The 27,438-nt window shown below is 42.7% G+C and overlaps 2 protein-coding genes across 5 annotated transcripts in view; one reads left to right on the top strand and one right to left on the bottom strand.

Moving 5' to 3' along the window:
• REL (REL proto-oncogene, NF-kB subunit) overlaps positions 1 to 2,709 on the top strand; it is a 43,345-nt gene extending 40,636 nt beyond the window's left edge. For all 4 annotated transcript variants that reach the window (XM_088160758.1, XM_088160757.1, XM_088160756.1 and 1 more), the window contains one exon: positions 114 to 2,709. In XM_088160758.1, coding sequence (XP_088016884.1) covers positions 114 to 841 — 728 coding nt within the window. In that variant the 3' untranslated portion in view covers positions 842 to 2,709. The remainder of the gene's footprint in view (positions 1 to 113) is intronic.
• On the bottom strand, positions 735 to 27,432 carry PUS10 (pseudouridine synthase 10). The gene is made up of 18 exons (XM_014895108.2): positions 27,325 to 27,432; positions 25,766 to 25,902; positions 24,532 to 24,789; positions 23,358 to 23,444; positions 19,180 to 19,214; positions 18,611 to 18,722; positions 16,953 to 17,014; positions 14,447 to 14,492; positions 12,176 to 12,240; positions 11,705 to 11,790; positions 9,504 to 9,629; positions 8,654 to 8,710; positions 7,651 to 7,727; positions 7,503 to 7,558; positions 7,269 to 7,386; positions 6,038 to 6,180; positions 5,385 to 5,484; positions 735 to 5,132 (listed from the first exon to the last, which is right to left on the bottom strand). The coding sequence occupies exons 1-18, from the start codon at positions 27,422 to 27,424 to the stop codon at positions 5,094 to 5,096; spliced, it is 1,704 nt and encodes a 567-aa protein (XP_014750594.2). The 5' UTR covers positions 27,425 to 27,432; the 3' UTR covers positions 735 to 5,093.
• Between the last annotated feature and the right edge of the window lie 6 nt (positions 27,433 to 27,438).

Genomic DNA, 27,438 nt, shown 5'->3' with positions numbered 1-27,438 from the left:
GCAAGTAGCCAGTGGAAATCAATGGAAGTACCCGTACAGTCTTGCTGTCTTTCCTTTGCTTTTTACCATTCCTAATTTCAAAAACCCCCTAAAAAGTGGCGTTCTCTCCGTAGAACCGAACATGTTTCCCTCCACGCTGATGATGCCGGCAGGGCTGGGAGCCCTGTCCAACCCCAGCCAGCTGTACCCGGGCTGCTCGCAGCTGGCGCACACGCCGGCGCTGGCCCCGGGCAAGCAGGACGGGCTGGCCCCGTGCTGGCTGCACAGCCCCGCGGCCCCGGCCGGGCTGCTGGGCTCGCACCAGCACAGCAGCTTCAACAGCGAGCCCCAGCCCAATGTCCCCGGCGGCAGCAGCTCCCTCCCGACCTTCCCGGACAGCGCCCTGGCCTGGCCCGACGAGAAGGACTCCTCGGGATTCTTCCGGACCTACGGCAGCACGAACGGGCTGGGAGCCGTGGTGGTGTCGGCGGCCGAGCTGCAGAACCTGCCCGGCGGCGCCTCCAGCATGGTGGGCATGGACACGGACGAGCTGAGCTGCAGCAGCATCAGCCTGGAGAAGTTCAGCGCCGTGCTGGGAGCCGCCAGCCAGCGGCAGCAGCTGCAGCTGTCCCAGGCCGGCTCCGCCACGGGCAGCGGAGCCGCCGCTTTCGCCTCGCAGCCCGGCCTGAGCGACCCCGGCTACAGCTTCATGGAGCAGGAGGTGCTGAGCGAGCCCAGACTGTCCAGCGGCCACCAGGGCGGCCTGGCGGACGGCCAGTTCTACGACACCGACGGTGTCCACACCGATGAGCTCTACCAGTCCTTCTCCTTCGATAACATTTTACAGAGCTATAACCCGTGAGCCAGCGCTGGGTACGTAGAGCTCCCCCCGCCCCGGGTGCTGCTGCGTGGAGAGGAGTCATTTACCCTTCTGGAGTCCCTGCTTTCTCTTTCAGAATGTTGCTGTGCAAGTTTCGTGGTATAACTTAAAGGTTATTTATTGCAGCCCGTTGTTGTGCCCGTAAAGAGGGAGGTGGGGAGTAGGGTTTGGGGTTTCTTAAAATTACCTTGTAGACGTATTTTTGCGCTGTTGGAAGTGGGAACTGTTTACACTTAATGCTTCCTTACCTTTGGGGACTGTAAAAGCTGGCATCTTCAGAAGGGTTAAAATTTCAAATACTTCACAGGGTTGAAGTTGTTGTGAAATAGCCATTTTTGCTATAGAAATTAAATTTTAAATTTTGATAGGACAGAAATTAGGAAAAAAAAAAACCCTGCACGTGCGCACTCTATTCAGTCTCATCTTATGAATGACATGTGAGTTCTGCTCAACTTACTGGAAAGGTTTAGGTTTTTAACCCCCTTTCTATAAATATTCTTCTCCTAAAATGAGAAAATGTATTGATTTTCCACGCTGTCACCACACTCCATTTGCTTTGAAGGCAAATTTACTCGTAAAATTTTTTTTAATGACTATGTCATTGTTAGATATATTTTAAAAGACCGGAAGGTTTGAGTTTTTAAATAGTCCAGCTCTGTTGTAAAGGAAATCACTGCACAAGAGAAGGAACAGAAAGTGAGGACTTGTCTGCACTTCATCCAGAGTGCACTATTTTACAAGCCGTGCCCCTGTTGCTTTAGGAATGAAGCTGTTATTGCTCTGCAAGTTGTGTGTGTGTGTAGCTACGATGTGAGTGAGATTTGGACAGGCAGAAATCTCTGGAGCCGAAGTATCCACTTACTCTTTCCTCAGGTATCCCAGCAGTTTCCTGCTATGCAAGTGACTGCTTCAAAGAAGGCTCAGATCCTGCCTCCCCAGCACCACCACCCCCTCCCAGGAGGGCAAAGCCAGAGGCTGCCTTGCTGCAGCCTCACCTCTATTAACAACTTTTAAAGCCATTTCAGTCAGTACTAATTAAAAACACTCCTCTATCCTCTGTATCAGGAGCCAGAACTTCTTCCCTCCCACTTGATTCCCAGTCTTCGCTCTTAGCCTGAGCAGGAGCTGCTCCTGACACCTCCAGCTGGAGGTAACTGGCTGGGTAAGACACTCTGGCCTTGGCTACTTTATTATACTGTTATTTTTTTAAGAAGCAACACAGAGAAATGTCTGAGTATTTCTTAAGCTGCTCTTTAGGGCAGATAAGGCTTAAGGGTCTCCGTTGTTACCTTTTGGTGACATAAAACTGCACAACGAGAGCAGCAACAAAAAAAAAAAAAAAAAGCAATAAAATGTCCAAAACCCACCCCTCAAATCAAAAAGGCCGCTTGAGATGCAGAATTGTACTCAAGGAAAGGTGTTCCAGAACCCCTCTGTGGCTTACAGGAAAGCAGGGATGCCTTCCCTGCAGGAATCCATTGCAGTGGGAGCACTCCGGTGCTGCTGCTGGAATTCTACCAGTCAGGTGAATTTTGGAAACTGCATCCCCTAACTCCAGGTGCACAATAAAATGAATTGACTCTCCCTGTTTTAAAGCAGTTTTTCCTCCACACTCTTAAGCAATAGGAAGACCAAAGAAATACACAGAAAGTTTGAAACGTGTTGTTTATTCAGTTCTTTTTTTTTTGAAGTTCTCAGTTTTAAGTATATTAAATGTAAACATTTTAGTCACTTCATACAAAGCTCTTTATAGTACAATTTGTTTTTACTGTATAATTAAATATTTTCAAAGTTCTGTTTTCCTTTGTAAATGAGTTGGTTTGGTAATTAAAAAAAACTGGTTATACCAAGTGCTCAGCTTCTGCAACCTCCTCGGCTTCATGACATCCCTCACCACAGGAAAAGGGACAAGGTAGGTTATTGGTTGCTTATCCTGGGTTTTTTGGGGGTATTTTCTGCTCCCTGTTGTTGGTGGCCACTATAAAATCTCAGGCACATCTGCCTCAGCAGGTTTTATGGCAGAGCTGTTGGGTTTTTAGGCAGAGGGGACAAGGGTCTGGATGCTTTTGGCTGAGCTGTGCTGCTAGTACAGCTTTCTCCAGGCCCAGCTGAGCTGCTGCAATACCAAAATGCAGGGGGGGAAAATACAAGATGAAATCTGGCTCTCACAAAACACCCAGTGTGAGCACTCACAAAAATACTCCTAAAAATCAGGTGAAGGCCCAAGTAAAACATGAATATTTTTTGCTGCAATATTCAGTACATGATGGTTCTGAAACTGGACTGGAAAGTTCAGACCCCCAGATTACATTTCCCAGTTTCATATTTGCATGTGATTGGTACCCAGGAACTGCCTCAAGAGCTCAGGGATATTTGCATATCAGCTTCCACCCCCCCTCCCATTCAGCTACTTCAGATTTACTGTAAAAATAAACAGCCTGGGAATTTTGGGAGGAGCTCTCTGCCTTGCCCAGAGAAGAGCTCAGACTCAGCACACTGAGGCTCATCTTTAGGGCCTTGTTTATCCTGGATTCTGCCTGGGATCCCCACGTGCAGCAGGAGCTGCAGAGAGAAGAGCTTTGTGTGTCCTTGGCATTACTGCAGCAGCCCTTTCCCTCTCTCCCCCTTTTGGCTCCATTTCCCCTTGGAACAGCTCTTCTCATGCCTGTTGTGTCCAGAGAGCACAGTCTTGTTTACGTTTTTATTCCCCCTTGTAGCTTATGGAATTTATAAATCACATTTCAGCTCGCTTGGAGTTTTAAGAATTCATGCAGAGATTAAATCCTCTTTTGTTTTCTGAATTAGGTTTCTTTAGTTTTCCATCATTAATGACATTTCCTTCCTAGCTGCAGATTATTATCTGAGAACTACTCATGGAATCTGTTGCTCATAAGAGTTTAATATTAAAACCAGAAATAATATTGCTGTCTGAATCAAATTTTTGTGTTAAAAAAACAGGAGCTTCTGAATTACTTATGTTACAGACACAAGTTTTGATAGCCCAGCACAGGCAGAGCCTTAAAGAAGCTCCTTAAAAATGTTATTTATTTATTTATTTATTTATTTATTAACACTTTTAGAGCCTCCAGCTCAAGCTCTCATGGAGCTGTTCTAGCATCACTGAATTCAAGGGAAGACATCCCAGTCATCCTCCCTGTCCCCAGACAGTGGCTTGTCTTGGCAAATGTTACCCTCTTGATTCCCAAAATGTTAACAAAGAGCTCTGAAATTCCAAACCTTAATTTCTTGTTGATAGTTTAAGTCTCTTCTGTGCTTCAGGGAAGCACCTCCCTCATGGATTAACATGATACAGGTATAAAAAATGACTTCCTAAGGATGTAGATGGTGCTTAGTAAGAAACATTTAAAAAAAACAAAGAAAACCTCAGATCTTCCCTGTTCCAGGCAAGTTCCTAGGCTGTGTTCAACTCTTCCATCCAAGGTGAGGTACAAGAAAAAACGTATTACATTGCTAAATCACAGCTTTTTATCTCTCTCTCGATACCGGCATCCTGTGGTACCTTTTGTTTCTGCCTGCATTTTGACACTTTTGGTATTCCTGTTTTTCTTTAGATTCCCATCATGCACCACTGCCAGGAGTTCCCAGTCTTTTTGTACATTGTGACTCACTGGGGAATTCCTGGTCTTCAAGAGGGCTGGTGAGGCCTCAACTCTTGTTTCTAGGAAGCATCCCCAATGTTTTTAAATGAGAAAAACTTGGTTTTAAGTGCAGTTTTCCTCTGAAAATTTTTCCCCTTTGAAAAGCACTCTGAGAGACAAATTTGCTCATCTCTACTGCCACTGATCTAAAATAAGTCACTGTCTCAGGGAAACTTGCTGCAGGCACTCCCTGGCTTTTGGGATTTTCTGCATGAACTGCTCAGAAAAAGTTGGGAGTGGGTGTCAGATAACTCAGTGTTACCTGCATCCACACGAGGAAAGCTGTAGTATCCAATATAAAAAGAGTTTAAAATAAAATCTGGCTTGATGGAGGGTTATATACACTGGTTCCCCAAAATCTTTTTACGTGCAGAAGAAATAAAAGTAAGGCTAGACATTGAACCAACACTACCTGGTCCAGAGTGTGTAAAGTAGAGCCCAAGGGTATCCTTTGGCAGATCAACATGATCCAAATGTTCCAGGGACACCCCTGGCACCCAGGCTGTAACAATGCACAGTGTCTGGTCACCAGCTGCTGCCAAGGAGCTGCTGCTTCCTCATCCCAGCTCCAGAAGTTAATCAGCCAGGGTTGGAGGCCAGTCAACATCAACAGACTAGAAAAGCAGAGGGTGGGGGGAAAAAAGGCAGCAGAGTTGGTATTTCACAGATACCAAAAGAATCACAACACCTTTTGCTACTACTTGGCAGCATCACTCTCTGTTGGGCGTTTACAAAGGAGAGTAGCAGCAGGAAATGTATCCTGTGGTTTAGGAATGTTGATCGACTTACAGCAATTCCATGGAAAGCATCTCACAAGGGCAACTCCCTTAGTAATTTCCAGGAAAGACAAACAGCAACCAACTTACCTCTACATCCAGCTCCAGAATGTCAGCAGTTCTGTTCAGAAGGGACCCAATGTTGGGCTTTGTTCTCCCAAAGTCTCCATGCACAAACTCTTTAATGTAGCTGGAAAACATTGGCTAAGGAGAGGTGGATTCCACACCAAAGAAATCAAAAGGTACGGGGAAAAAAGTTGTTTCTTCTACTCCTAAGTAATTTCTTAGGTATGGGCTTAACAGGATATTAACTATATTTAGGAGAGCACCTAATTCCTGGCTTCTGACTCTGGTGCCAAAAACTGCACTGCTAACCTTAATTTGGTTTCATTCCAAACTGAGTAGTGACTTTTGGACAAAACTGTAAGTAGCAGCGATCTCCAGTCTGCACTGAAACACATCAAATATTGTGGAAAAAGTAATTTTTGGAGGTGAAAAGTTTCTAGTTAAATCAGAAAAAGCTGAAGTGCATTTTAATTTTTAGATCTGTCACACACTTTTAATGAAAACTCCAATGTGAAATGGTGACCTAAAAGCAAATACCGTGCAGCGGCACCACCGCGGGAGGGCAGGGATTTCAAAACACCGCAACCACCCGAGCAGGAAACTTCCCCTTATCCCAACCAGTCCCAGCAGGAGGGTGCTGGTGACACCTGCCAGGTGCCAGGGCACCCCAAGGATACGTTCCTGCCTGAGTCTTGAGGTGCAGGCGGAAGTGATGCTCGTCGATGTACTCGGATTTCATGGTGTGGATGAGGCGGCAGCGCACGGCCAGAGGCCGCCGGTGCAGCACCCGCAGAGGCGTCTTCTGGTCCAGCTTCAGCTCCTGCCACAAGGAGTGAACAAAAACGTGAGGAGGGAAGTGTGCAAGTGCTGCACGGATTGTAGGAATTGTGGGTGTTGGTAAGCAGTCCCATTCTTTTTCATCTTGTGTTCTGGTAGTTGAGTAATCTCAAGGCAAGACCGGTTTTTTCCAAGTTTATCGAAGGAAAAAGGACAGCCCTCTCAGAGGCCAAAGGAGGCCTCACATGAACACAAACTAATGGAATCACAAATACGGAGGAATAACCTTGAAATCTCCATAGCCCTTTGCTGGAATGACTCCAGGATTTAGCAGCTCGCTCAGAGCCTCAGGGCAATCAGAAAAAAAAAATAAATCCCACCTACAAAATGCTTTGTCTAAACTACAGCCAACCCCCTAGAAATAAAAGTGAAGGGAAAAAAACCTTAAACGAGATTAGATCTCAGAACAATCTTTTCAAAAGTTCATTCCCAACTCCCTTTCCCCAAGGAGAGGCAGCAGTTTGAAAGGCAACTTCTCAGGAGCAAGGGAAGCTAAAGGAAGAACTTCCCAACAGTTCTCTGCCTGAGCTGTCATGGCTTGGAGAATGAGCTCATGGGCAAGTAGGAAATGGTGCAACACACCATAAACTGAACCCACTTCTCCATCAGGCCATCAGCATCTGGAGAAAGTTCTCCTTCCTGCTGAGCCTTCCTGAGGCCTCTTTGCACTCTGACATAGACATTTTCACCTCCAAATTGCAGCTGTGGGAGAACGGCTTTAGAGCATAACAAAAGAGCTTTTCTGCTCCTTTCACTCACTCAGGACACTATCTTAAGGTAAAAAAGGGGTGCAGATGCCAGATTTCCTCCTCTCCCAGGATTTGGTCTCCTGGAAGGTGAACTTTACACAAGGACTTGTCTCTGTTAACAGCCAACCCCCCTGTCCTGCTGGAGTGACTGGTGAAGGAAGGAAGCGTGCTACAGAGCTCCCTGTATCAAGAGAAATCCTGATTAAAAAAAAAAACAAACCAAAAACAAGCACAGATCGAGAGATATGCCCATGGATGGCCTGTATTTAACTCTTCCCTAGGGCACCAGGACATTTAAATGAGCAACAAGAGCTCCTGCTACCTTGATATCATCCAGAAACGCGATGTCTTCTCTCTGTATTGCTTTGTCTGTCCATATCAAGGCACTGTAGGTCTTTGTCTTCTCCTCCTCACCTTCCTTCATACGACCAATTGCCTCTCTAAACAAAAGAAATTAATTACTCACTTAACATAAGCATAATTATACAAGGCTGTGAGCAAGAACACTTCCCAACTCCCCGAGTGTCCCTTTTGAAATCCCTCGATAAACACTGACCTGGTGACGAGCTGCAAATCTCGAACCTGTATTTTGTCTGAAGAGTCATTAATTGCCTGTGATAGTTAAAAAGAAAGCAATCAGTTAGCAGAGCTGCTGGGCTGGAGAGGCAGTGCTTGAGGAGTTGTGTGAGGTGCCCGTGATTTACCTGCTGCAGCCTCCTCATCTCCTCCACGGTGAAACGAATCCTGCGAGGATTCACCAGCTCGATGGCAAAGGGCCTTCCTGGCAACGGGCACGGGCACAAAACATCAAAACATGTTGTTCTAAATTAATGCTGCATTTACACAGCAAGGCTGGAAGGTGTGAAGACTGTCTGCTCTTACACAAACAGGGAGAGGGCTGGCGGGCTGAGGGATGGAGCATCAGATGCAAGGGAAGAAACAAGGGACTTTTTTTTTTTTTTTGGCTACTAAACCCCAGTATCAGCAATAAGTGCAAATTATGACTTCCCAGAAGACATCTTGTACAAGTCTGTGCTAATTAAAAAATAAAATAAGAAAAAAAGCTAATTAGCTTATTTTCTGTCACCTACAGCAATGCCCAGGTGCACAGCAATGTTAAATCCCACTCCCTCAGCTCAACATCTGTTGCCAGAGTTGTAACTCTGTGCTCAGGGCCAGGACAATCCCCAGCACAAGCCATGCCAAGAATCACACTACAAATCAGACAGCTACTGAAACACAGAACTGTTCGTTTTTACTTTTTCTTTCCCTCCTCCCTTGGCTACAGCAGCTTCAGCACACTGGAAAGCAGCTGACCTTTGTAAGAGATTCAAGTTCAAAAAGAAAACAAAGCTCCCCCACTCCGCAGACACAATGAGGGAATTAGAAGGATCCAGCAGAAAATGAGAGGAATCAGTCTGACATAAATGGCTTAAAAGTAGGGAGTGAATAAAATAAAATAGCTTTAGCTAAACTAACTATGCCTTTCCACACAGCCAAGGCCACTGAAAAAGGGCTCCTCTTTCAAGCTGGTTTTATGAAGCTGTTTGGTCTTTGGGAATAAATATATAAATAAACTTCACTAAAATGCTTCTGAGATAAAATTCCAAAGCATGCCCAGTCACACACTTGGCTTTCAGCAGGATTAGAGGAGCTCCATGTACCCATTTCATCTTTATGTTTCACAAGGGGTCTTCCAAGCCTTACCATTGCCCAGTGTCCTTACATCCACATCTTCTCTTCCAGAGGAACTAAAATTAAAGCCTATAACAGATTTGAACAAGGCAGGTGAGCTTTTATTTTACATTTGTAATATTCTCTACAGCTTTTAAGAGGTGAAATATTTTGTTTCTAAACTTTTTGGCAAAATCTGCTTCAAATCTACTTTGTAAACTGGAGGCTGCACTTCACAAACTGTGGGAATTCCTGTTTATTCCCAAGTTTCTTGAAGGGCACTCCCAATTCCTTGGCCTTCTACCACCAGACTAACATATCACTGGGAGGAGAGGAGGGGGAAGTACCGGGGCTTTTTCCAAACTAATTTTAATGCAGTTTTCCCTTGGGCCTTCTATGTCTCTAATTCCACATCTGTTAGATGACAAATGATGGGCAGTGATTGTTTCATCTGGATAATCCCTGGATAAGCATTTTAGCTTGTGAAACTCTAGCCACTGAGGAAAATAAATGAATTGAGGTGAAAAACATGAGGGGGTCAAAAGCCAGGCAGATCCCATGAAATACCTGTGGCAAAAACCTTCTTGGTACAAGTCATTTTATGAGTTACCAAGTTTGGTTAAGCAAAAACACTACCACATGAAACCAACATATTTGCATCATCATATCCACTGAGGAGCTACTTTAGCAGGATAAAAGGATCTAATTACTCCCAGATCACAGCTAAATAAAATTTACAAGCCTTAACTTGGAAGGAAACAAGAGGGATAAAGAAACATCATTTTGTTCCATTATACTCCCATATTGAGTGGGTGGCTACCAAGAAAAAATCTTCTAGTAGTGATGGAAGATATGTGTGGTAGGAGATCTCCTAAATACTCACTGTCTGCCTTGAATTCTGCCATTAGATGCTCTGAAATTAATTCTTCCACTGAAGATTCCAGCTTCCTCTCCCCATCAATAATCCAGGGAGTCTGAGGTAAATTCCTGGAATATTTGTTGTATCTTCCTGTAAAAGACAACCATGGTACTTCTAATCATTCTACAGCCATGAGTGAAAGCTGCAGCCTTGCACAGCACACTGAATTTCCTTGGAGCTTTGTTCAGACAAACTGACAGGCTCCAGCTTGTTCTATGGCAGGAGCATTACACCAGCACTGTGGATCACACGTGGCTACATCCAGGAGAGTGGCAGTAGCCAGGATGGCCACTTAGGCTGGACTTAAGAGAGCCTGTGGCTGCAGCCCTGCCCCCAGGAATAACCCTCCTGTGTGAAATAATCCCAGTTCCAAGCCAGTTCTGCCATTGCCTGAGGCCTTAAGGAAACAAACCTGAACTAAAATGCTTTGGCTCACTGTGAGGAACACCATGCAAGGAGTAAAAAGTCCCAATAATAAATTAGGAGGAAGGGCAGGAATCTTGAGAAGGTGCCATGTAAAGAGATTGGCATCTTTGGATGGTCCCAGTGATGTTTTCATGGCACCTCCATGACAGGCTATCACCAAAGACCAAGCCTGACATGGATGACCAGTATGAACTTTTTTATGGACAGGTAAGATAAGAACTGAAAATATTCCCAAAGCAAGGAAATAATTCATAAAGGCCCAGGAGCAACCCCCTGCTTAAAGTGCTTTCAACCTGAAAGCTTGCAAAATAGAAAATAAAAATAGTTCAGAGTAGCTCTGTGCATTACTTTGGGCCTCTAACATCTCAGGGATTTGGGGTTTTGTATCATATTTTCCTATCTTGAACAATGTTTCCTTTTTGCAGTTTCAGCAGCAGAAAAAGCCACACAAACAAATGGGGAAACTGAGTAACACAGTCTCACTGGGGCAAATAATGAAAGTAGGATGACTCATCATTCAGATACAGCCTCACACTGCTAAATTCTCCTTCCATAAAATGGAAAAAGAAGAATTAGGTTTGCTTTTTTGCTTTTTTTTTTTTCTTTCAGCTTCTCATTCTAATAATTTTAATTTTTGATCTGAAGAGAGTAGGTTTAAAAAAACAGAAGGTGTTTGTTTCTTGGTTTGACAGTTCCTGAATCCTTAAAAAAGGTTGAGGTGGGAAGTGATTCTTAAACACCAAAGTCAAGAGAGCAATGTTGTTCTTACAAATTAAGATCCCATCTCATTTATTGAAAGCAAAATATCTGCACTGTACTCAACAAATTCTATTCTGGATTTAGTTCTTGAAAAAATAAACACCTGCCTGGATTGGATTTTTTTTGTTGGAGCAAGATATAAACCACAAATGCCAAGACCAGTATTACATGACAGGCAGAAAGCAAACCCTCTGTTTTGTTCTTCATACTATTGAATTCTGATAAAACTATCCAATAAAACAACTTAAAATAAAACAGTGTGTTTGGAAGAGCCTAAAAGGAACTGGATATCTTGGATTCACAAGAATGTACATCTAACTGTCTAATCAGTAATTAAAAATAAGGAATGGTTATATGCAGAACATCAACTACCCTGCCAGTCACTTTCACAGTTTTTTCATTTTCCATTTCTTTCTATTCAGGATTTTTATCATCACAGTATGTTGGATTTAAATTACAATTTGGGTTCTTTTTAATAATAATCAGTTTGCATGTATTTAAATAAGTTGTTCATACAAAGGACTAGAAGAATGGCAGATACAAAAGTTAAATCATCTCAACTCAGGGACTCAAGTGTTGCTGCACTACCTGTCTCACCCAAGCCTTTATAAATCCCATTAATATTTGCAGTTTTGGATGGGATAATATGCAGAGAAATCCAGATGGTGAAAAATTCTGAATCCAAATCAAAACTCATGGAAGTGAACAGCACTGCTGAGAGCTTGCTGGTGTGGAAGTGCCTGTCCCAAACCATTATTCTGAGGGAATCTGAAACTTTTAACTTTTGACAATATCTTCAGCAAAGGTCAAAGATAATTTCTTCCCCTTTCAAACCACTCTTGGGTAGAGCTGGATTTGTTTCTTTGCTCCTTACACTTCATTACAGGAATTAACACACATCAAGAATCCTCTGGGTCTCAGGGCAGTGTTACAAAGTTCTCTTCAAGACAACACAGCAGCAAAGAAATGGATCACTTTACCAGCCACAAAAACTGCACCATTATTGCACTGAATTTCCAGAGCATCACAGAGGGTCTTTGGTGAACTTGGGGGACATGGAAAATGCCTGTATTAAAAGTAAAAAGAGAGTAAAACATATTATCACTACTAGAACATGCTGGAGCATCACCAGAGCAGTAAAAAGTGCCCATTTTTGGCTTTCCACCGTGTATGATTTTTACCATATTAACAGCACTTGGTCTTTTCTTAAAACTCAACTCCTATTGCCTTACAAACTCTAAAGTTCAAAATAATCCTTTTAATTAAAAATCAGGAGTGATTTTCCATTGCCAGAAAGAAAAAAAATGTTTTAACCAGTAAACCAACAGAATTTAAACAATCAAAAGTTCTTTTAAAGCTACCCTATCACTACATACCACTGAATATTTTCCTCCCCTCCCTAATTCTATACAAATGCACGATACTAAGAAATAGTTTCAGTATATACTTACTTGAGAAAATCCTCTTCTTTTATCTTCTCCAGGGCTTTTATAACTGCCATTCTGGTGAAAACAGACTGCAGAGTGAAATAAAAAAATGAGTCAAGAACTAAGAAAAGCAAAAAAAGGATATACCTGAGGAAGAAAAAAAGCACCGAAACTTACACTGTGCACTTCTGTCACTGCTCACTTGGGAGCTCAGGTCTACATTTGCAGAACAGTTTAAAACCAGAATCCTAAATCCATGAACAGAAATCCAAACCAGGAGTTAAAGATACCTAAGCCCAGCTTTTATGTCAGTGACAGCAGGCAGGTAGTTCTGCTGAAATTAAGCCTGTTGAGTAGGAATGTGTTCCTGAAGTTCAAAAATTGTCTGATTCTCACAACTAAAAGCTCTGAATGGTGGGGCTGGGCAGTTCCTCCCTGTGGGAAGCAGGCAGCTTCCCTCTCCCAAAAAGCAGCAATGCCAGTGCAGCAGGAGCACAGTGCTAAGCTCTGGGCACAGCCAGCTGCTGCTGGGGTGGCTCCAGTGAGAATTTACATTCCTGGGATAGGAGGAACAAGTCCTGTAACAGCTGAGGTGAAATCCTGCTCTAGAAAGGCTGAGGACAGGGGAAGGTCTCTAAATGAACCTTTCAATCAAGCTTCTTTCAATCATGGTGATTGAAATCCACTTATTATGGAGCCTGCACTGTCTCCCTCCACAGCTTGCTCCCCTCTCAGTTTCCTCAAGGTAAAATGTTTTTTCTTGCATCTCCTCTGAACTTCTCATGTCAACATATTCCTGCTGTGTCTCATCCTTCCACCAAGCTGTGTGCAGGCCAGCCTGGCTCCCTGCTCTCAATCATCTCCTTTGGCACTAGGAGGAGTTTCAGCTGGATCCTCCCCAAAGCCTTCACCAAGAACCTTGAACAAGTCCAGGTTCCTCAGCCTGCCCTCCCAAGCATTTGCTCCAGCCCTTGGGATTGCCCTTGATGGCTGTCTGCTGAATTTCCAGTTTAATGGTGTCCTTTTTGCAAACTGGATTGGGGATTTGAGAAAAAAAAAATACTGGGTCACTGTTTGGGACAACCCAAGTTTTGACTCTAAAGAGTTCCTGGGTGTCTTCAGGAAAGCTGCTCTTTCTCCTTCTAAGCATAAATTAGAGATAATAGCAGTTCCCTTCCTCATAGAACAGATGAGCAGGAAAGCCCTGAAAGCAGCAGCAGGTTTAAGTAACTATCTACACAGACAGCACAGAAATTTTCCCTCAGAAGCCAGTTTTTACACCACTTCTCTGATTAACACAGCCCTTGAAGCCCAGCTTCTTTGTGAGGACAAACCTCTGACAGCTCTTCAGAGCTGCTATTTTTCTTTAGATTCCCCTACATTTTGTTGCCTGTGTGGATTTAACAGCCAGGCCCTGCTGGTTTAGCTCCTTATGTGGGATTTCCCCACTTTTAAAGGCCAGCAATGCAGCAAGCAGTGAGTTACAACAATACAACCCTGCTAAAAAAAGAGTGGCCTTTATTGGTCAGGTGGAGTAGAGTCAGCAGAATTCCTGGGCCAGACTCTGCCTCTGCCAAACGTTGGCAGGTTCTTCATCAGAAAGAATAAAAGGCCTTGCAATGGCTTCTGACAGGAGTTACTTGTTCTCCCTCTGATCACATCAACTGTCCCACTTGTATCAGTTTCCCTCCAACTGTTTTTTTATCCTCACGTGTCCCCTTTTCTGTCAGTGGTTGTGTGTGTGCTCAGGGTATGCAACAAGTGGCAAGGTCCCTTTTTTTTCCCCCCTCCTTTCCTCCAGAGGCAGACAGGATAAAACCATCCTGCATGTATCCTGGCTTTCATTCAGATCAGAGCACATGAAAACTGCAGTGTGATCATTTCCCTTTTGGCTGCCGAGTCTCATCTTCACAATGTGACTTACCTGAACTGCTTCACCCACAGAGAGCTTGAGGATCATCTTTTATGCTACTTTTAATGCATGACAATCAAATTCCTAGATCTTAAGGGAGGTATTTACAGAGAACCTTCCTAAAATTATGGCCTTTAGACAGCCTGGAAAAAGAAAATGCTTTTCTTTTCACCTAAAGAACAGCACCAAACTCTTGGTTTTCCTCAGCTGGGAATTGTGAAGTGAATAAAGGAGACAACTTTATTTTCAGACAATTGAAAACTAGAGAGCTTTTTGATGAAGGAAAAGCAGACATTGAGCATTGACTGAATACCCAGGTAAGTTGTAGCTACTGCTGTGAAATTCTGAATATCAGAGCAGAAATAAAGTGATGAGATTCTTACCTGTTTGTTCTTCGCCGGTTTGAAACAGTCTGGGCAGGCTGTGGCTCTAAACATAGAAATTAAAATTAGCTGCTCCTTTATAGAGAAAGAAATAAACAGACAGACTCACAAGCACAGCATGTAAATGGTTTTTGTACCCATACATCCAGTGTCTCACTTCCACAGCTTAGCTCAGAGCAGATTTTCCAATTCCCTTTATCCTAAACCATGAATGGTGCAAGATGTGCATCACTTGATCCAGAGAAATCATGGCCAAAGCTCTGCTCTCCTCTGCCCAACACCACCTCACATTTGATAGAGGATGGAAAAGCACACAGGTTTAGCTTTCACTCCTTTCCAATCTTTCTCAATAAAGGTCATGATTAGTATTTTAAGTTCTAGGCAAGATTTGCTGACATCTTGAAATCTGTACTTGGTGCTCTTAGACAACACCCACTACAAACCTGAGATTCGAATTGTCCCTTTTGGAGAGGAAAATTCAATTTCCCACTGAAAAAGTAACCCCAGGTGTTCACCACCACTTGTGCTTTGCCTGTTCAAAAGGAAACTATTGGCTGTTTCACAAAAGTGAAAGCCAAGTCAGTGAAACACTTTTTCTGAGCAGTGTAGAGGAAGTTGCTGTTCCTATTAGTGCATTTCTATGTAAGCAGTCAGAGATGATTTCTGGATTTCTGTGTATGCAGCCAGAGATATTTCTGACCTCCAACCCCCATTTATCATTTCTTGCTGGTGCTTTTCAACACCTCTGGAACTCCCTGACACTCTAAGGAAGCAGGTTTTGCTGTTTCCATACAAACAACTTCCCTGGCCAGTCTGTGACCCAAAGCAATGCAATTTCACTCCCTCTTCCAAAATTTCAGTATCACCTTACCCTTAAATATGAATTGACAAGAGCCAATTCAATCTTCCATGTCAAACCATGGGTCATTTCAGCACACCCACCTCCACACAACTGTGTAAGAACAGGTGAGAATCTGCAGATGCCATGCTTGGAAACCCAATCCAAGTCCTGCTTTGCTTCCACAGAAACCATGACTGTCACTGCTACTGTGATAATCCCCAAATTTACCATATTTACATGAAAACCAAAGCACTGCCTCAGAATGTGCCCAGAGCCAACCACTCACACAAGCCTTGGCACCTCAGGAACTACTGTGTAATTAAATTAGGTGATGTGCTGTTACTTCAGAAAGTGTCTCAAACCTTAATTGCTGTTTAAAGAGAAGGCAAATAAAGGTATATTGTCAGGTCAGGTGGAATAAACCTGAGTAATTGGAATGTGGAATGGAACTTCTTTTCAGCTTTCACCTCTCCAACTGCTCTGCTTGGAGCACTAACACTGACACAATAACATGTTCAACAGCAATATTCCTGAAATGCCAGAAAAAAGGATGGAAGGATGAGAGGAAAATACCAGTGAAGAGGTTTCAGATGAAGGAAGTAAAATTAAATAAATTAGAACGAAAGGGTGCAGGATGCAGAAACACTTCAGTTCTTTACAGGATTGCAGGAACCATTATCTAGAACTGTAGTATGGCCCTGCAATTTTCTGCCTCTTTTACCCAGTCTTGAAGAAGCTGGAAAAAAAAGACGTCCAGCAAACAGTGGTAATAATTTTTCCTAATCCTGGTTCCTTCCCAAACTTTCATTCCCTCATCCCCCACGTCAAGACAAACAAAAGATGCAATTGTGGAAAACCAAGAAGGTGGTGGATTGAGCACTCAAATATCACAAATTGCCAGAAGAAAGATCAGGAAATAAATAAAGGCTGCAAGGGAAATCTCCAGTCTCAAGAAATGAATTCACATTTCAACAGAGACATCTCTGCTGAGCCTCCTTCTATGCTAAGATTTAACTTGCAGTAGGTGCAAATTCACTGAGTGAAACTTTAGGTTTTCCAGGAAGCGTCAACAAACAGGAAGAGTGACCCTAATTTTCCAGAATATACTACAGCTAGATTTTGAGAAATCAGATTAAATGGCAGCTAAATTCACAGAACTATTTTGCTCCCTTGTGTACAGCAGGTGCCCTACTGGGCCAGGCCAGAGGCTGTGTAGTGACCAGGGAATTTCTGTTTGTTTTCATCAACCAGCTACGTTGGATTAACTCACTTCAAAGTTCTTCCTCCTGTCCACGTGTCCTATAGGAGCAGGAAAGCTTAGAAATGACCTCAAAATATTCCCCCACCTGTAATTATATGGTTTGAATCTTTAAAAATGATACAGGGAGTGACTTGGAGGAGGGCTAAAATTGAAAAAATTATCTGAATGCTCTCCTTCCAGTCAAACCAGAATTCTGGATGATTGTTTTATTGGCATTAAAGAGCAGAATTAACCAGAGATGGTATAACTTCAAGCTCTGCAACTGCATGTGGATATGAGGAAATCTAGATGCAGGCCACATTCTGGTTTATAAACACTGCTTATTGTGTTCTGTAACAAATCTAAACCAACGATGTTGCACAACATTTAGATAAAGATCTTTTGTTACTTGTAGAAAAACTTACAGGAAATGGCACTCCTCGTCTGTTTCTGGGTGAGCAAAGACCACGCTAACTTCAAACAGACTCTAAATTTAAAAAAAAAAAAAGAAAAAATAACAAGGAGGTGTAATCGTTTTTTAAACAACCAAGGAGGATATTCTCAAGCACCTGTATTGCAGTTTTAGGAAAAGAGTAGAGACAAAAGAGGGAATAACCCATTTATTTACGTTTAAAGACATTAAAAGGTGTGCCAGAGCAGCATTTGCCTTTCTGAAGTCACCAACGATGATGTGAGAGCACTTCAGAGCCATGAGTGACCTGCACTGGTCCCATCCTGTGCAGGGCTGAGGCAGAGGCAGCCAAGGCTCAAAGCCTATTAGGGTCACTAAACCCCAGAGCCCTCCCAGGGGTGCAATAAAGATAAAAACCCTGCAGTAGTCACCACTGTAAAATTTTGTCAGGGGCTTCCTTTGCAATGCCTGCATGGCCTTGGGGCAGAGAAAGGCAACACGTCCTGGTGGATTGACAGCTAGCCCAGGAACTCCAGTGTAATCTCCATTCTTCCCCCAATTCCCTCTCTGGCCTTGGGCAAACAACACTCATTACTTCTGATACTCAGATACCAGACACCTCAAGAGGGCTATTGAAAAGATTGGCTAATATTCAAGTGCTTTATAGATAAAGGGCACTAGAAAAACAACTTTTGTGGTACAGAGATGTCTGGAGTGGCCAAGTGCTGTGGAGCTTTTGCTAACTTGGTGTGTAAAAAGTTTGTTTCTTCCTGGATCATCTTCAGAGTAACTGAGTGGGTTTTTTCTTCACTGAGACAAAAGAGATGCTTTCAATTAGCACTCCTGGGAAAACAACAGCCTGTAATTATTATGGAAGCTGACAAATCAACATAAAGACTAAGTGAATCTAGTCCTGGGGTCAGTGCCATGGCTGGTGACAAGTAAAACCTACAGGCAGCCACAACTGCAGAAAATTTCCATTCAATCAGCTTCTGAATTTGAACACCTGATTACCATGTTCAGTCACTGCCTTTCAGAAAGATTTTAAGGATATTAATCAGAATCTCCAAGTTGAAAACAGTTTGAAAAAAACATTTTTACTGCCTACTTAGGGATACTGCAGGTCCCAACAAACCTATTTCTAGTGTTCATTAAAGTGAACAAGGACCAGTCTTTTCTCTTTCAGTACATTTCAGAAATTTATTTTATCTACAGAACCTGAACAACTGAGCTCCCAGAGCAGCAGCAAGCGTTGGCAGTGACAGGAGTGCAGGGAAGGAATGTGTGAGCATTCCACAGCCTCTGCAAAACAGGGAACCTGGAACAGGACACAACTGGGAAAGTCTCATTAACAAAAGGAGGATTGGCAGCACAAGAGATTAAGCACAAGCCTGTGGTGGTCTCAGAAGATGCAATGATCTGTGTGTACAAAAATGAACATTGTGCCCCTCAGGACTCTCACTTGGAGATCTCTGGTTAAAAGAACTTCCCCAGTGCTCTTCCCTACAGTGAATTTAGGAGCCACTCAATTTGTTTCTCTCTTAATAAGGAAAAAAGGATCGATTTTTATTTCCCTGCCATGTGTATAAGTGTATAAATACACACAGACAAACACGTATGAAAAAAGAATGAAGAAACAAAGAAAAAAAAGTTCTGTTATTTATACAAGACCTTTCCATCAGCAGGAACACCCAACTCTTCAGACAACTGGGGATGAATAATCCACTTATAAGCTTCTTTCAGCTGAACGATGTCATCCTTAGCCAAGGGAAGGCCCAGATTTCTGAATCACAAAGAAATAATTACTTGCATAGGGGTCTGTCAAAAATAGATACATGACACACAACATTTCAAGAGGAACTTAAGTAACTTATGCCAAGTAAAACAGATTAATTTTTTTTTTCTGTGCACTGAGGAAACTGGTGCCAGAGCTTCCTGGGAGATCAAAAGTTGCAAGAGTCTTTCCAGAGCCTGCCCAAAGAAAAGCTGAGGAAGAGAGAGATGCATTTCAAACCACTTGTTTGGGAACTCAGAGAGCAAAAGAGATAAGAAACCCCAAGGAAGGTCAAACCAGGTAAAAAAAAAAAGAAAAAAACAAAACACACAAAACCCAGCTGCCACCTTATTCTTTGTAAGCTTAGGTAAACTGGACCATAAAATCAACATTTATATAGAGAAATGGTGTCTGTAGGAAGAATTCTTGGCAGACAGACAGACAGACAGCAAAAGCAATGGCTCACCTCATCTGCTGCTTCACCCCCAGCCAAGCAGCACGCTGCAGGTCACCAGCCACGCCCGGGGAAAAGAAAGGAAAAAACAAAAACAAGTGAAATTAAGGCTCAGAACTCCCAACAATCTGAGAGACTCTCTGCAAAAGGAGACAAAAAAGAGTATCAAAGTATCAAGAATTTAGCTTTGGTTCAGAAGTGGAAAGATGGAATTGCTGTGAGTTTTTCTTTCTAGCACATCACTTTGCTCTTCACATCAAATCCTATCTGGCATGAAAAAAAAAAAAGAAAGAGGCATCATTAAACACTTTGAAACTTGCTATTAATACTATAAGTACAAAAAGACTCTAAGTCAGCAGTTATCTTGTATATAGACATTTCTAAAAGTCTCTAAATAAATGGTAGATGAAAGCTAACTGACATAAATAAATAAAACTCCAAATTCAGTTATCATCCATTATTAAAAATTTAAATTAAAAACATACTCGGTCTTATGGTAATCATAGGATTGACCCCTTATTTAAAACACACCACTTAGCTTAGGTGAATAGGCTAAATATGGGAAAGGTGAGGAACAGAAGGAATAATTCTAGAAATCAAAGGGAGCTTTTAGTATAAATTCAATTTAGTATAAATTCAAGTTAACTAACAATTAGTAAAAAGAGAAAAACTCCCCTCAAAACTTCCTACAATAAAGCACAAGAGTTTCAGCTCTCCTCGACTAGCAACAACTACCAAATATATTAGGAGTGATAAGAAATCACTTAACTAATCCAGCCTGTGTCACCATCCTCACTGAAGATGAATTCCAAAAATCAAGTTGTTTGATTTGAATGCACCACAACGAAACAGTTTTCAGTCTGTAGGCTGCAGACTTTTATTTTTCATATACTTAAAGAATAACCTCCCCCAAACTCTGCTGAAAGAATCACTTGTCAAAGAAATAATTCTAAGGAAGAGGTTTGAAAACAGGTCTCAAACTCCAGGAAGCAGGGCCAGGATCACATGGATATCAGAAGGAACCACGTCATAGATCCCTTTTCCATGCTGATAAGGAACTCAATCAACAAATTAAGTCTATTATCCTTCATTTGGTACATCTAAACAATGAGGGAACTCTAAAAACAGCGCTAGAAATTAGGAGGGAAGAGGGATGGTGGAGAGAGGACACAAACTTTGTTAGATCTGTGATACACAAACCCACACACACTGCTGAACAAAACAAATGCAGTTGTAGTGATGAAATCCTGTTTGCTCAAATCCACTGTGATTCATTAGCCTGCATTTGAAGACAGTATGAGTAAGGCTGCTTCACTTGAAGTATATTGTAATCCTGTTTGCATAATAACCCAGATAAAATCATGAATAAAAATAGCTTCGGTTGAAATTCCTTGAGCGTAGCTCTGAACTAGAGGATGTGACAACCACTGAACTGGGCCTAGGAAGCTGCATTTGACAAATGCCAATTTACAAAGAAACCCCTCTCATGCCTTGATTTAGAGCACATTCAGGTTTGGGATGTTTGGGACTCAGGAGGAGGCTAATCTCACTCCTCTTCCCTGTTTTCTTGGGATAAAACTACAAAATAGACAAAATTTCTGCACGGGAGCAGCTATGCTAAAATGAGACCTCAGGTCACACTTCATGTCCTCTCTCTCTTGACTTCCAAGTTGAAAGAGAATTAAAGAAACTACTTTTCCCCTTCAATTAAGGGGAAACAATAGATGAGGGTACTGCAAGCACAGAAGCCAAAAGATCCCAAATTCCAAATTGTATTCAACCACCAAGCCAGCCAAACCCCTCTACTCTCTCCCAGCTGAACACGGAGCAGGGGATCAGATCCCTCTACTTGGTAATTACTTCATGTTTGTGGAGTGGTTTGAAAATGAAAAATGCTCATTACAGAGCTGAAGCCTGCAGGGCAATGCTCAGCAGCAAACACATCTCTGGAACACACCAGCCCAGGCACTGTATTGATTAGGAGCTGCAGGATATTATTCTGCTGCTATCTGAGGGAGCACAGTGGCAACAGTTGAAATACCATGTGCAATCCCAGCCACAGCATTGTTCCAGTGCATCAGAAAAGAGCTTAGAGATGGGGAATTCCAGGATGAGGCACAGGCAGCCCTACAGGGAGTAATGACTACAGATGTTATTTGCATCAATGTCCTTGCAGCAAGCACCAGGATGATGGATCACGACTGAGACCACAGGCAGAGCTGGCAGTCACCCTTCTGAAGGGCACCACTCACTTCATATTCCAATGGAGCTGTCTGGCATGAACTTGGGACTCCTGGATTTATGATTTATTTCAATCAAATCTCCTACTTGTGGAAGCAGGCAATTGCTTCCTTGCATCACAGATACAAATACTATGCAAATGTAGATTTTATGCCTCGCTCTTCTCCAGCTCCTCTCGTACATTTTGGACTTGGCAGCATGACAACTGTCATAATTAAATGAGATTAAGGTAATACTGAAAGGCAGTTTCTGATTTTTTGTTTTGGTTTTTTGTTAAAAAAAGATGATGGAGAAAATCTGTGTGTCACACCAGAGGGCAGTGGGAGAGAGGCTGCCTTTGGGTGTTCTTTGATGATAGGATTCCACATGTTCTTGTACACAGCAGGTCAAAGAATGAAAAGCAGAATTTAACAAACTACCTCTTTTCAGTACAAACCATGTTGAGATATTCTGATATCTGATTGTGATATTTTCAGACATTTTTACATACTGTATTGTTGCTTTCCTGTGCCTCTAAAACAGGTTCTCACCTATTTTTTTTTTTTTTAAGTGATAAACGGATAGGAGGTAAACAAAGCCCCATGACTTTTAAAGTTCTTCCTCCACCATCACCCCTTTCCACCCCTGCAGTTGGAGCAAACAGCAGCTTCAGCATTTCAAATGCTTTAGAATTTCACACGACCGGAGCGATGCATTAGAAGGGACAGCAGAAACTCCTTAATCCAAACCTTCTCCCAGCCGAAACAAAAGCGCTTCCACAGGGAACAGATCCAGTTTTGGAGCTTCCTACCGACTCCTTTCACTCCATCTCTGGATCCGCGGTCCCACAGAAGAGCTCTGCCCGTCCTGGCTGTCCCCAGCACTGCGGCTGGGCTGGAACGCGAGCCCCGGGCAGCGCGACATTCCCTGGCCCAAACTGCGCTGCAACACCGCCCTCTACCGGGCCTTCCTGCAAACAGCAGCTGCTCGGCATCACCGCCGCTCGCACCGGGCTTAACGCGGCAGCAGGACTTGGTAAAGCCTGACTCGGGGTTTGCCACGGCATCACAGGCATCCATCCCAACACTCACCTAGCCTGAAAGGGCTTCTTGGCAGACCGCATTTTTTGGAGGCATCAGAAAGGACAAACACACCAACTGTGCTCAAATTAAGATGGAAAGTAGAGAATCTTAAAGTTCCAGAAGACTTAGGAGTAGAATATTTGTTAGCTATCACAGTGGCACTTTGCCCAAGCTGCCACAAATAACAGCACAAATCACCACTACACGTGCAGTAGATTATTTACCAGATTGTGTGGGAGCAGAACAGACCTCGCCACAGCTTTACACAGAAATCCAACACCATCTACACTTCTTTCTGCCACGTTCACTGAAGCCTCCACCACATCAGGCATCTCTTGTACAGATTTACACGTTGCCCTTTAAAACGCCATTTTTGCATCACTTTTAGAACAGTACTTTTGCATCATTTTATATCAGAAAGCAGAGGAAGATTGCAAAATATCTCACAACTGTCTTTTTCCCATCATTTAAAATGCTGAACACTTCAAGAGTTCATCCTCAAATTCCTTAATTTGCATTCTGCACTACCAATTATCATTTATCCCTGGAAAGGCACCAGCTGTGCAGTTCTGTCTCTGAGAAGATCCACAAAGCAGGGCTGGCATCTGCACCAAAGGGAACACTTCACTGAGGGTTTCAACAAACTCCTTTTAGGTTTTCAGATGGGAAGTAACTCCTGGGCTAACTGAAAACTGAAGTGACTCAGGCCCTTTATTAATTACAATAATACTGACTCACAAGGAAAGGGAGAGCAGACTTCACTTCCAGCATGGGCTTTGGGGTTTTTTTAAACAATAACAATTAAAAATCAAACCACCTCCAGCTCATAGTTTCCACAGTTACTTTCTTAAATATGTATTTAATTAAGTTATTATTTAAGTTACTTACCTCCCTGACAGACAGCTGTGGGGGTAGTGACACAGAAAATACAAAACTGGTGAACTGGTAGTCAGCAGAATTAACTTTTTGGCACACCTGTAAGAGAAGCAGCTTAATATGAAACCACAGCAATGGGACTGAGCTGATAAGTTTTGTTCTAGAATAATCACTGTGAATTCATGTTAACACACACTCAGAGAGATGCCCAACATACAAACCAGAGTAATCACTAACAGCTTCTTGAAATGTAAGCTTTTCTGTCCTGTTAAAAAAAGTTACTAATCAATAGTATCCTGGGTGACATGAAACAATCAAACTCACTATTGTAAGGCCAGGACCAACTGTATATTGAAATTTTAGGTGAAATCAGCATCTCAGATAAGGACATTTATGTATCAAATAATTAGGTTTTGTGGTGCCTTAACAAGTGCTGTCAGATTTTCCAAGTCTCAGCAGTGGATTCTGTAAAAAGATACATATTCTGCCCATGGAAACAAAAAAGAAACAATTATGTTCTGCAACAACAGAAACTATATACTATGCTTTCTGTCTAGTCCCATTTTTGATACATTCATGCAATTAAATCAAATCCTTTTCTATCAAAACTCTTGTTAAATATCTCAGATGCCAGTGTGAGTTTTCTAGCTGATATTTCAGTTTGTCACACGAGCAATACGATTGCTCAGAGATGGCATTTGCAACACTGTGTGCCCACATTCTCTCCTAACTCACGTCCTCTCTATCATCCAAAATCTGTTACATCACCAAAACATTTTCTCCCCCTTCATAAAGACAGGTTCATGCTGTATTAGAAACATGAAGTTCAGAGAACAGCATTTGATGACTCCTCGTTTTCCTGTCACATAAAAAAGTGAAGAGAGGTCGCCAGCTCCACTGAGGTTTTCCTTGAAAGCAGCTGAACCTCAGGTCATCTCCTAAATTCGTGTAACCACATAGCTGATAGCCCTTTCCTTAGGAAAGTGTGCTCCCTGCAGTCATTCCATTGCACCTGCACTGCTATTAAAAAAAAAAAAAAAGTGCCACTATGACAAAGCCCGGGCAAAATTCGGTCCCACCACAGATGCAACAAAAAACTGCACGGTGTTTTCAGTCACCAGCTCTACCCTGTAGGCCCCAACACACACAAGCTCCGAAAAAGCACCCCAAAAGGCTAAAAATGTACCTTTTTAACAAAGTCAGGCTCACAGAACTCCTGCAGAATTCCCAAACACACGTTGCAAACCTTCTCAGCCGGGCTCTCCGTGGCAGAATTCCCATCGTCAGCAGAGGGAATGGCTCCGTTGTGGTTCAGATCATCAGCTCCTTCTTCCCCACGTTCAAGCCTGAGTCTCTTACAAGGTGGGTCAGCCACATCCAAACAGACTGTGTCTTCTTTTTCCTGACTGTTCTTCAGAAATTCCTGCAAATCCTTCATCAAATCCTAACACAAACAGAGGAATCACACCCTGGTTGTTTGTTCCTCTTTAACAAACACAATTCCATAAGGCAGTACTGTTCCAGGTCAGGCTTAGCAATTAACAGCATGGAATTTATGCCCAAAGACATCTTTAAGACACTATTGAATAGCTCCAAGCTGCATTTCTCTCAAAATAGAAATTTCCAGAGAAAATATTGCTGAATAGACTTGTTAATCATCCAAGAACGAAAACATTTTCCAGACCTGGCTGGCAGAAATACATTTATTTTTGCCCCATCACTATTCCATGAAAAAAGACATTTAGTTCTTTCTTGTCATTTAGATTATGTTAGAATTTAATTCCTTCAACTCCCCTAGCCCAGTTGGCCACTATAATAAAAAGAAAAGAGAGCAGAACAGAGAGGTGGGGGTGAAATTAAACACACAGAGTAAGAATTTTGTATCAGGAGAGAAGCCTGCAAAAATAAAGAATTACCTGCATGTCTCTGATTCCTGGAAGGATGAGAGACAAGACACAGTTCAGGAAGAAGGATTCACTATAAGGTTTTCAGTAAGGAAGACAGCAATTACTGTGTTGTTGCAACTCGGAGGAAAATCGGGTAGAGATGCAAAAGGACAAAAAACAGCACAACGAACGAACAGTCCTCAAATAATTGATAAAAAATGAAAAAGGATGGGGAAGAAAGATGTTGAAAATGAATTGTGGAGAGTCTAAACTTGAGCAAAGGTGAACAATCAAGGCAGACACCAGCAGACACAAGCATAAAGACAGGGGATTAGAGCAAGCTAAGAAGTATGTCTAATAACACTATGCTTCTCTGATTTATTCTTAACCTTTGCTCTGCAATTCTTCAGTGGCATTCCCCTACCAATTCTGCAATTTCAGGTAAATTTCCTTTACATTAAAGGAAAAGGCACAGCTTAACATAACTCCTTTTCCTTTCAGGCCAAGAGCCTGAGCACACAACAAAGGACCAACCTTGTGTGGATGTCTGTAGAGCATCTGTGATCCCACGCAGCAGAACCTCAAAATACATCGTGGGCAAGTGCCAGTGCTGAGCAAGAGCTGAACAATTGGTCTGTCCTTCTCTGACAGTGAAGACATGCTGGGCAAATCTAAAATTCAACACAGAGAAGTAAAAGGAAAAGCTGAGACCGAACACAGTTCAGCAATTCAATAATTAAAAGTCTCAGCTGAGACTTAACTGCACTGTATTTAGAGTAACTGGAATTTTTTTTTATCCTTTAGAGAAAATTTGGGAGACACATTCGTTTTAAATCACAGGCACAAGAGAAGAGGAAGACCAACTCAAAAAGTCCACTGACTGGAGGAAAAGCTTCCCTGTTTCTTAGGTTTTTTCCTAGAAAACCTGAAGTCAAGTTCTGACAAGGGAATGCTGAGCTTTTGCCCAGTTTTATCTTGGAAAAAGTACATGACACTCTAATCTTGAATGAAGGATCTAAGACACATTAAGGCAAATTTTAAATGGGAATTCCTCCTAAAATTGCAGTGAATAAAGACTCAGTGTGTTAAAATCACAGGGGGAAAAAAAAATAAGAGCCATCCCCTTTTGTCACACAAAGTTCCTCCAATTTTTTTAAGATTTATTTCCCTTCTCAATATAGGATTCATGTTTTTGTGAGAAATCTCACAATGCTTTTTTTTTCACCCCTAAAATATCATGGCTAATTTGGATTCCTGTCAATCCATTCTCTCTGCCCAGAACTTTAGAAAACAGTGAATTTTTTTTTTTTTTTTTTTTTTTTTTTTTTTTTTTTTTTCCAAAATGCTGTGATGGGATAGAACTCAGCATTTTTTCTGGAAGAACAGAGATTCCCAGTGAGGTGTTTACTGGGACACCTAGGAAATTTCAGGCGGCACACAAGGATAACCACAATTATTCAGATCAAAGGTTTAATGAGTCCATTGTCACCCAAAGGAGGAATAAATTCAGCAAGGGGTTCCACAAATTCTGACTTTGTTTTAGGCTTAGCTCCTTTATGCAACATTTGATATTCTCCCAGTTCTGCTGTCCCAAGGGATGGGATAGATCCATGTTCTCCATGCAATATCCAATCCTGCTCCAAAGTACCTTGCACAGAAATACTGCAGCCATGGAAAACCCTGTTATTAATCCAATTTATTTCGCCAGCCCCGGGTTTGGATGCTTTATGGTAAGCTCTAAAAACCAAGGGCTACCTGGAAAACTTCAAAGCTGCTTTTAAAGAGGAAGAGCAAACACGCTTTGAGGTAACTGCAACCTCAATTCACCTCCATGAGACTTAAATACCGGCACTGTGTGACACACGAGGGCAAACGTGGCGATATTCCTGACATTTGGTGGCAATGTGGGGGCAGGAATCGGGGCCCCGCTCCGGCCCAGCACTTCAGGGCGGAGCTCAGAGCCCCCCATATGCGAGGGGAGAGGGGGCACAGGACCCCCGTTCCGCCACCGTTCCCCCTCCATTGGCATTCCCATTCCTATTCCCGCTCCCGTTCCCGCTCCCGTTGCCATTCCCATTCCCGGTGCCGCTCACCCCTCGCTCGGCGTTCCGCGGAGCCGGCACAGGCCCGCTCAGCAGAGCAGCAGAGCGCATCGCTCGGCCGGCGCCGAGCCCGCAGCGCGGCTGGTGGCATAGCTCGGCGCTCCC

Source organism: Sturnus vulgaris, chromosome 3, assembly GCF_052056855.1.
Source record: "Sturnus vulgaris isolate bStuVul1 chromosome 3, bStuVul1.hap1, whole genome shotgun sequence".
Taxonomy (NCBI): Eukaryota; Metazoa; Chordata; class Aves; order Passeriformes; family Sturnidae; genus Sturnus; species Sturnus vulgaris.
This window is presented reverse-complemented; position numbering and strand designations above follow the sequence as displayed.